General features: G+C 41.2%; 1 protein-coding gene across 2 annotated transcripts in view; it reads right to left on the bottom strand.

Annotated features, from left to right (window-relative positions):
- Positions 1-369: 369 nt before the first annotated feature.
- SLC7A10 (solute carrier family 7 member 10) overlaps positions 370-10,811 on the bottom strand; it is a 33,043-nt gene continuing 22,601 nt past the window's right edge. For both annotated transcript variants that reach the window (XM_042437806.1, XM_042437807.1), the window contains exons 3-11: positions 7,319-7,470; positions 6,556-6,681; positions 5,275-5,428; positions 4,189-4,312; positions 3,880-3,983; positions 2,678-2,774; positions 2,203-2,352; positions 755-932; positions 370-506 (exon numbers count right to left, since the gene is read on the bottom strand). In XM_042437806.1, the coding sequence (XP_042293740.1) occupies positions 379-506; positions 755-932; positions 2,203-2,352; positions 2,678-2,774; positions 3,880-3,983; positions 4,189-4,312; positions 5,275-5,428; positions 6,556-6,681; positions 7,319-7,470 (1,213 nt within the window). In that variant the 3' untranslated portion in view covers positions 370-378. The remainder of the gene's footprint in view (positions 507-754; positions 933-2,202; positions 2,353-2,677; positions 2,775-3,879; positions 3,984-4,188; positions 4,313-5,274; positions 5,429-6,555; positions 6,682-7,318; positions 7,471-10,811) is intronic.

The following is a 10,811-nucleotide window of genomic DNA, read 5'->3' as shown; positions in this document are numbered from 1 at the left end:
TAACTGCACTAGCTTCCACCCCACAATAAGGAGCCGTAGTGGTGCCTGGAAGAACTGCCAAATTTAATTTAGATTTCCGGGGGCCAGTTTGGAATACAGAATGCAGTTCAGAATGCCACTTTACACCACCAGAAACAAAGCAACCAGCGCATTTTATTTTATTTCACTCTTCTTTTTTCTTTTTAGGAGAAAGAATTGAGTGCTATTCGCTGTCTGCTAGAGCGGATGAAATGGTGTGTTTCGTTTTATGCACTTTACTATTGGAGTACTAAAACAAAAAAACCCAACACATTTTCAAGATTTTTTTCATCTTTTTCAAAAAAAAAAATCATCATGTAAACAACAACAAAATCTACTTTGCGTGTGTAAAGTATATTGTTATTTCTTCAATGTCTTTTCACATCCTGGAAGGGGCGAATGAGTGAAAGGTAGATCGTCTTCTTCTAGAGATCCCCCCTGAGGGTAGACAACAAAACACACCTTCTGGCCCAAATGCGTGAAGGATTCTGGGAAGAAAACAACAACCCCGTTATCAGTTGAAATCTAATCCAAATGGCCATTATCAATCAGGGATGAAATATAGCACAGGTCCCACTTCTACTCTGGATTCAGAAGTAAATGAATGAATTCTATGATTCCTCCACATTCTATTCTCTCTCTCGCACACAGATTGCTAAGCAATGTAATTTATCCCATAGCCAAAGCTATCCAGGTTCCCGTCTCATACTTAACACTCCAACGAGATCTTTCTTACCTGCTATCCTGTTTACACACTTTGGTTTATTCTTCCAGTATACAACAAGAAAAAACACTGGCACTCCAGTTAATATGATAATCAGTCCGATTCCACAGACTACTGGCTCAGAATATAAACTGAAGATCAAGAGAAAGGCCCAAAATATCAGGTAAGTGATTGGGACCAGGAGATTTACCTAAGAGGAGAGAAAATATTGGAAGTGTACAGAAGCCTGTTATTTCTGTCCTAGTCTCCTTCATCCCATACAGACTAAAGGAGCATTTGATGCCGACTAGACCAGATCGCAAGCATCTTTCGGTTTAGCCAATCTAACTGAAAAGGAAATTTCTAGATCAATTACATTTGTCCCATTCCAATCTAAGGTGTATGATGGAGAGCTAGAACCTAGTGTCGCAGTTACAACAGTTTTTGCCAAGCTAGCAAGCTCCCAGTTTGTTCCTATTGGCACATTCTGGTTGAGAATGATGGCAGTGACACATGGAGAGGCTAAAGAAGATGCTGGAATAAGGACGCCTGGGCTCCTCAACCAGGAGGCTTGTTAGTCATTCTGGCTCTCACTTTAAACTGCTTTAGAGGGTTGTTGTTGGACTTATATCCAGTGCAGGGGACTGTGTTTGCAACTTGAGTTGCTTTTATACCTGGGCTGAAAGACACCCTAAGGTTTATCCATAAGGGAATTTCAACCTTGTTCCCTTATATACCATACATAATTAGCCCTCTGTATCCATGGATTCTGTATCTAGGATACTACCATCTACAGTCTGAATTTTTAAATATATACATATATATAAATTCCAAAAAGCAAACCTTGATTGTTGCAATTTTATACAAGGTACACCATTTTACTACATCACTGTATACAATGTGGCTTCAGTATCCATAGATTTTGGTATTCACACAGGGTCCTGGAACCAAACCCCAGCAGATATCAAGGTCCCACTGTTGATCAAAGATGTGATATATGCTCAGTTAGAATATGACAGAGAGCTAGTGCAGTGTAGTGGACTGAGCATTATATTAGGACTCCCAGAGACCAGGATTCAAATCCTGCTCAGCCATGGATACTTACTAAGTGACCCTGGCACAGTCACACACTCTCAACCTTAAGAGGAAGGGAAAAAAACCCTCTGAAGAAAGCTTGCCAAGTAAACCTATGATAGGTTTACTTTAGGGTTGTGATAAGTGAGAAATGACTTGAAGGCACACACCAACAAAGAATATGTGAATAGGTTTAACGTGCTATTTTTCTACAGTGCATTCAAACAATTTGTAATACTTTTGGAGGCCTACTCAACATGGAAAATGGTAAGAGCTAATGGAAGTTGTACTATAGTGCACAAACTCTGGATGGCTAAGGTTTCCCTATCCCTGCTGTAAGGAAAGCACCCTACTCCTTGGCCAACAAGCCATGGGAAAGTCATTGAGAAAGCCCCAATATTTTTCACCTTGATAGGTCGGAAGATCTTGGGTTTCTTCCATCGCAGTACAATCAAGCCTATGATGGTCACTCCATAGCAGAGGTAGTTAATGAAGGACACATAATTAATTAACGTATAGGTGTCTCCAACCAGCATAATGACAACAGTAGCCAGACACTAGGAGGAAAAAGGAGACGTAGTTTTAAACGGAAGCATTGCTTGGAGAAAGTTTCTGAGAGTGCTTATGTGAGTGTACTAGCATAGTAGTAAGTTCAGTCATCAGAGGTGTTCTTTTTGGCTTCTCTTATTTTCTTTCACTTTGCTCCCTTCTGTCTAAAGAGCACCCTGAGATGAAATTGCTTTATTGTGGAGGGCAGCATGTCTGTATCTAGGGTTCAATCTAGGATCAGGGGGGAGTGATCAGAGCTATGTATGTGCTTTATGGCCATGTCTTTAATTTATAAGCAATATAAGCTAATATTAAAAGAACAGTGAGACTTACGCAGACAAGGAGGGCAGGAATAGGGGTGCAGCGTCTGACATGAATCATAGCCAACAAACTGGGTAAATGGCCTTCTCGGGCACCGGAAAAACACAACCTGAAAAGAAGAACAAAGACGCTGAGTGTGGACAGTGTGGCCCATTTGAAAGTCTAGCACTAAATGTTCTTCCGTTTCTTCTGGCCAGAAAACTGAACTCAAGTGGGGCAGTCTTGACAGTGTAATAGATAGATAGATATTATTTGGGCTGTTTAAGAGGAATATCTAGTCATGCTGCATAGAATACATTGGATTTAATAGTAACATTCATTAGAAATAAGGAAAAACATATTTCACAATTCAGTGTTGCGCTTTGGAGGGATTACTATGTACAGTCTGATACTTTTGTTCACATTCTTGTACATCTCCCTAGGATCCACTTAGATGAAGGGCAGTTTAAAAAGAATTTTGATAACAAGGATTTTAAATATAAAATGTTTTTTTATGTAGGTATGTATTTCTCAGCTATAGATAGTTGGTTCCCTATCTGCAGGCTTGGATTGGAGCATTAGTAGATGGCTCTGCAAGCACACTGCCATACCAATTTGCCATCGGGGTGTAGATATGGATATGAAGGGCTGACTGTACTTAATGATATACTGTGTTAATTCCCTAGGAAGACCTTACCGTGAGATGAAATTAACTCTCACAGAAAGGACAATATACACCATATCGTCCAACAGTTCTCCATTTGGCAAAGACTGTTCAGTAGCCAACATCACATTGGACCCCAAGTAATGTGCCTTTGATCCCTTGTTTTGCTCTCTGTGTGAGCTTGTTTTTTCAGGATGTCACCACTTTAACCATTTTTGGGATGGAAGCACAGAGGGCTACGTATGATAAAGTCCTAAGTAATTTTGGAAGTTTCCCTTCACCCTCTCACTGGGTTTTATCCTGTAGATTCTCTACTACACCAGTCCATTATGCAATTTAGGGCAAATCCTAATTTCTCAACCTAATTTTATACCAATGCAAAATGTATACTTTGGAAGGGCAACAAAATTAATACAAGTAAGTAATAAAAGTACTAGAAATAGCACACAGTGACACCTGGTTCTGCATAAAACACAACAGAAAGGGATAGTTAGTAATGAAAGCAAAAGGAAATGCCCTCACCCTGGAATAAGAGAGCAGTCAGGAAAAGAAAAATCGTACTTTGTCTAACCTTGATGAGGTAAAAAGGTATCCATTTATTCCTCCAAATGTTGACAGAGCCACAGAGACAGGCATAACCCAGGAAAAATATCCTAGTAACTTTTCACCAAACGTCTAAAGCAACAAAAAGGCAGAGAAACTGAAATGTAAACGGCAATGCACAAAACACCAACGATGGCAATGGCAACAGCAGGAATAGCGAGGAAATGGATAACATCAACAAACTCATATGATAAAGTAATAACAATAATTTAATGCAAATCAAGAACATGGAAGACAATAACAAAAACTGTATATGTCTTGGACTTATTTTACTTACTACTGCAACAGCATTAGATGACAAGAGCTCTTGAGGTGACATGGCAGTGAAGTATGCAATATTGGTGAACGTGTACACAAACGTCACCAATGGGATGGATATGAATATGGCACGAGGTAGATTCCTAATTTTAAAAAAATAAACAACAAGCAAGAGCATTGATAAGCATTGGCGCACAAACATCTTGTGGAAAGAGCAGATCTTCACAAGATCAGCTCCTGGGCTGATTGTATAATGTCAATGGTATAAAAATCTATGACACTAGACTTAGACTAGATTTAGGACCCTGTTGCATGGAGTTCAAACCCTGGCTTACCTTTCCCAAATTCAGTGCTAATTCGGGAGGTAGCCGGGTCCTATCACATAGAAATCGCCACCGAATTGTCACCCGGGTCCATCTTGGATGCAGCCCAGGTCCTGGAAGCCCCTTTTCGAAAACAGAAGCTTCCGACTTCTAAAAATGGATGTTTTTAGTTCCGGAAGTTCTTCACATTTTCTAACTTTTTATGAGTCTGGTTAGGGTTGCCAGTTCAGTGTCATCTCAGGCCTTGAGTTTTCAGAGCCAAAACCTAAGATCTAGAGATGGCCCCTGGATATGTCATTAAGTGTTAGGCATTAAGTATCAACTTCACTTGCTCATCAATTTGGGAAGACAAGATAAAGGAAATTTAATCTAGCTTTTGGCTTCTGTGCAGAAGGTGGATGAAGAGTAGATTGGAAGGCAAGCCCTGGCACAAGAACTGGGAGGGAAGGTGGAAGCTAATTTAAGTAAATGTGTATACTCTCCAGGATAACAACCATTATCCTGACCACTTGCTTCCATCTGTGAACTGAACTGAGACAAAATTAGATTTCTCCCCCAAAATTCCCATATACAAGAGTTGCAACCCACATCAAATATGCAACTTTTTAACAAACATGCCTTCTTTGCATAATTGGTTCAACTCCCCAAAATGTGTTTTTGTATTTGCAGATGGATGCTATTTTTCAGCACAGGATGACAGCCATGTGTGGACGATATGTCTGGTTTCTGTCCAAACCCTAGTTTCTGTCCAAACCCAGGTCAAACTAAGAACAAATACTTGCCTGCGAGGATCAACTAATTCTTCTGTTACATAATTTAGGAAGTTCCACCCACTGAATGCAAAGGAGCCTTGGAGAAAGGCTAATGCCAAATGGCCCACCGAGGGGGTCATCCAAAAATTGAAGGCATTGCTTGGCAGAAGTTCTTCATAGTTTCCTACAAACAGAACATCGTGCAAAAGTTAATTGAAAAGTGCATCTTCGCTTTGGAGTGGTGAGGAACCTGGGGCCATCCAGAAGTTATAGACTCCAACTCCCAATAGCCCCAGACAGTGTGGCCAAAAGTTGTGGTTCAACGCCATCAAGCACATCAAAGATCCCTTCATCTTAATGCACAGTCACCCAATGGCACCCTGTTCTGGGCAGCACAACTTTCAGGATAAGAAAAACAGGAACTGGATTAAAAAAAACCGGGGTTTTTCCCCCCCCCCCCCCCCCCCGACAGGCCCAGAATTTGGAGAAAATTGGTTACAAATATCCAGTTGCTTGTAATTGATTCCTTTCCCCCCCAAATGAAGGTATAACTAAGTTATATTACATTAACAAAGGATAATGCTTGTAGTATAATGATAATTTACTACAAGCTTGGAAGTATCTGTAGGTTGTTACAACTGCAACTACAAAGAACAACCTACAGTGGACCCTGGTTATCCTCTGGGGTTTGGTTCCAAGATCCCCGTAGATAACAAAATCCATGTATGCTCAAGTCCCATTAAATATAATGACATAGCAAAATGGTGTTCCTTATAAAAATTGAAAAATCAAGGTTTGATATTTGAAATTTATACTTTTTTGGAACATTTTCAAACCGTGGATGCTTGAATCCATGTATAAAAAAAATCCATGTACAGTGGTACCCCGGGATACGAATTGATCGCGTTACGAAATTTCCGGGATACGAAAAAGTTAGATTGGAAAAAACTGTTCCGGGATACGATGTTTTTTTCGGGTTACGAAATTTATTTCGGCGCGAAATTCAAACGCAAAGCGCGGCTAGCGGCTTTCCAGCGCTAACAGAAAGCCTTTTCGGGTTGCGAAATTACTCGGGTTACGAACGGAGCGGCGGAACGAATTAATTTCGTAACCCGAGGTAGCACTGTATAAGAAGGGCCGACTGTATATGAGTGTGTGTGGGGGTGTGCATGCGTTCTTCACCCTGGGACTGTAAAGTGAAACTCGGGCAATAAATTATTGATTAAAAATAATTAAAATCTAAATACTGTAAAAGAAAGGTCGGTTTCACCAGTATTATCATGTTAGCATCCCAGCTTTCTGTGCATGTACCTTTGAAGATCTGTATGAAGCCCACAATAATGATAAGGCCCAAGGCCAAGAGTTTTCCGGCTGTAAATACATCCTGGATGCGAGTGGCCCATCGGACGCTGGTGCTGTTCACCCAGGTCAAGAGTGCTGGAGAACAGAAAACATAATTCAATATCAACAAAAAGCAATATAATATATCAGATTTATTATTATACTGCACTCAGCATTAAGAATGTTTCCAGTCTAGACCACCATCATAGGGGCGCTTGTGGCTCTCAACATTTAACTTTAAAAGCAAGAAATTCCTCCTTCTACACAATTATTAACAGTATAGGAACTATCTCTAGTTTTCAGTCTGGCAACTTGGTGAGAGGAGATGGAGTTACCCTTTCAGAAACTACTACAACCCGGACCAACTCCTCTGGTCTCGGGTGGTTATTTTGACAGTGAACCTTGGCCCAACAGTATATATTGTGACAATTGAGTTTCCCCAACAGCACTTCCATTTGGCTTAAGTCCACCTCAATGGTAGACAGTGAGATTGACATCCCTGTTGGCTCCCATTTTAAAAAGACACCACTACTGGATAAATTGCTTAGACAGAGTCTAAGGTTGGATGATCGGTGATGGTTATAGGCAGGAGATGGAGGGAATACTTATCCCAGTTCAGTGGCTTTTTTCTCAGTGGTTGTTTTGCTTGCTCACCTCTGGTGGTAGCAAGACCTGGCTGGCCTTGTCAGCAGTCATATGCATACAGTGATGAAGCTTATTGATCAATACTCACATAAACACACCATGGAGAGGACTCTGGAGGCATTGTAGGGTGGGATACAATTAGGAAACACTGGCTGTAGAACATAGTTGGAAAAAGTCAGTGCAATAACAGCCAGGCTAGTGGGGTACATGATAAGCACTGCACTCCATAGCAGTAAAAACCTGAAGCCAAGAGAAAGAAACAAAAAGAAATTGATCTCCGATTAAACTCTGCAGCTCCAGAAAGTACCTGGCTATGTACACTCAAGTTTTCCATCCAGCCATGCAACCCACTGGATGACTTTGGCCCAGTCTCCTTCTTTTAGCTTGAGCTTGGCTCATAGGGTACTTTTGGACAGAAGAAGTGAGATTCATAATTTTCTGCCTTGTGTTCATTGGAGGAAAGGCAGGATATAAATGTAAATAGCAAACAAAAAAGGACCTAAGTTGTCATCAATGGGGAAACAATGATCCCACCAGTAGAATTAACAATAAACATGAGTGTTTCTCTCCTTCTCAGGATTGCTTTGTATGTTCTTCTGTTGCCTGTGAAATGTCTCCACTGCATTTTTGCACAGAAGCTAATGCTGGGATGGATATATCCCATGCAAAAAGATGGGTGGATATGCCAAGCATGCTTCTTACAATGTCTGCTCAAGCAGTTCCAATGGCAGCTTGAAACTGACCCATCATCTTGACATGGCGGCTCTGAGGTAGGATTACTTGAGGAAATTATTATTGGCCCAAATCCTACAACAGGGTTGTGTAGGGTTAACCACTGCATGCACAGCACAATAACATCCAAAATACACAAAACAGCGATATTTTCATTAAGTGAACCAAAATGCCCCAATTACATGATGTGTTTTGTGCATTTTTGTTGGCCCATAAAGGTATTATTATTTTGAGCATTCCGGATGTTATTACACTTTGTTGTATGATTCAACACAGCTACCCTGGGATATGCTTACTGCATGCAGAGTTATGCATTAATTCTGCTACATCACCTTTGTGCCCAACGGCAAAACTGTGCAACTGAACTGAGGCCATGTTTGTTTGTTTGTTGAGTTTATATCCTGCTTTTCTCCCAAATGGGACTCAAACTGGCTTACACTATAAATCAAAACAGAGCATCTAAAACAATATGGAGTGCAAAAGTATAAAAAGCATTAAACCATACATCAAGTTAAAACACTACTTTGAAGACGTTAACATTGAAACACTTTAAACTGAAGTGTTTTACATACTAGAAACAGCACATTGAATTGTGTATCTCTCTGTCCTGGTCAATTAAGGTTGAAGGCCTGCTTAAAGAGGAAGGTCTTTGCCTGCTGGCAAAAAATAACAGCTGGGAGGAGGCAGGTTGTTGTCCCCACCAACAAATGCACACATGAATGCACAACCAAATGTGTCTGTGCAATGGCACTACATGTGCAACTCTGCTTGCACAACCTTGAACTGAAAGCAGAAACTCCATATCAGACACAAATGTCCAGCCGGTTCTGGAGGAGAACATGTATGTGTGAAACACTACCAGGATTCTAGCCATTATATTCATCCTCCAAGGGGCTCAGGCTGCCATTACTTATTTAGTTACTTAGAGTGTACAATTAGTGTGGCAGAGTACTTTTTTAAATGCAAAGAAACAGGTGTCTGCCCTCACAGAGCTCACAGTGTTAAAAAAGAAAACCCTAAAGTAGTGAAACAGCAAGAAAGGAAGTTGAGAGGGGGCAAACAGGAACAATATATGTGGTTCTTAGGGGTGAGGAATGTAGGGCTTACAGATTTTGTTGAAACTGATCTCCCCATCAGTTAAAAAACAAACAAACAGAATAGTTGAAACTTGAATTTATTTATTGCCAGACTATGATCAATTAGCAGCACAATCTTATGCTACTAAGAATTAATTCTCACTAAGCAGAATGAGGCTTTGTTGTAGTAGTAGTGTGCCTTTCAGGCTCATGGTGACCCTAAGGGAACCTAGTACCTATCATAGCATTTTCTTAGCAAGATTTGTTCAGAAGAGGTGTATTATCGCCTTTCTCTAAGGCTGAGAGAGTGTGATTTGCCCAAGGTCACCTACTGGCTATTCATGGCCAAGTTGAGATTCCAACCCTGGTTTCCCATAGAGCTAGTCAAACATTCAAACCACTACACCATGCCGGCTCAAAATGGGGCTTACCCCTAAGTAAAAATGTACAGAATTGCAGTCCAAGACTTTACCATTCAGAAAATCTAAGGCTTGAGAAATGAAAATTAATATTATATTATATTTCTAGATGTCAAGGGGGAAAGTTACAATGGAACAATGGGCCTCAAAGCACATTTCCATATCCCCAGTTAGGTAATGAACACTGCTCAAAAAGCAGAAAGCAAACACTGTATTTGTTGTGGGTCTTTCGGGCTTGTGACCATCTTCTAGAAGAGTTTCTTCCTGATGTTTTGCCAGCATCTGTGGCTGGCATCTTCACTGAAAATGCCAGCCACAGATGCTGGTGAAACATCAGGAAGAAACTCTTCTAGAACATGGCCACATAGCCCGAAAAACCCACAAACAACTATGGATGCCAGCCATGAAAGCCTTCGACTAAACACTGTATTCTTTTCCTTCAGTTCAGCAAGGTAAGGCAAAGAGGCAGATGGCATACACTTTTGCTGATCTAACAGGATCTTTGTTAAGTATCCTCCCACAGATGCTCAGATGTGAATGATACCTCCTGGAAGTGGCCTTGGTTGGAAATGCTTTCTGCATTGCCAAGTGCCAATTATGCCTACAATGTTGTGCAAATGATAATTCCCTCACTTCCTTGTCCAGGAACTCTGAGGACCAGCGCTGTTATGCAGGAGCTATCGTTTTTGAGAGCAATATGTCTTTGGCTGTATCCCAGGTCCGATGAGTCAATCTTGTCTCTGGCTTATCTAATAACACGTGGTCCTTGGAGAATGACGCATCAATTGGGCATGATGTTCCTAACAGGAAAGATGCCAAGAATCGAGAGGGACACAATGGTGGCAAGAGGAAATCTTGGCTCCTATTAAGGCATGTTTCATTCATACAACAGTGGAGTCCATGGGAGCTTTGAGCTTACTTTCGGTGATAATGACAGCCGTGTTCTGGCCGCTCACTGAGTGGATGAGCTGAGCTTGGATCAGTTTGTTTCATAGTGAACACAACGTTCTGTGAAGACAGCTGTGACGTTACATAGGGAAGCAAGCATGGGCTCAGCTCAAGTAGGGAGGACAATAAAATGGGCCCAACCCTCCTCCACATGATCCAATTCCCTACAATCTGAAAACATACAACCCTCCTGTGCGCATCCATTTGAATTTTTGCCCGGGGGCTCTGGGACCTGTACTCTGGACAAGGTAACTTTTTCAAATTCTGTGTCAATGTGAGCCCTAGTTTTTCATCCGTAATACAGGGGTGAGCAATTGTGGGAAGTCTAGGGGGCCACCTTAGCCCTCCTGAGGGACCATGGAAGGTCCTCCTCCACAAGAAAATCAAAGAATCATAGCATTGGAAG

Source organism: Sceloporus undulatus, chromosome 8 (genome assembly GCF_019175285.1).
Source record: "Sceloporus undulatus isolate JIND9_A2432 ecotype Alabama chromosome 8, SceUnd_v1.1, whole genome shotgun sequence".
NCBI classification, from domain to species: Eukaryota; Metazoa; Chordata; class Lepidosauria; order Squamata; family Phrynosomatidae; genus Sceloporus; species Sceloporus undulatus.
This window is presented reverse-complemented; position numbering and strand designations above follow the sequence as displayed.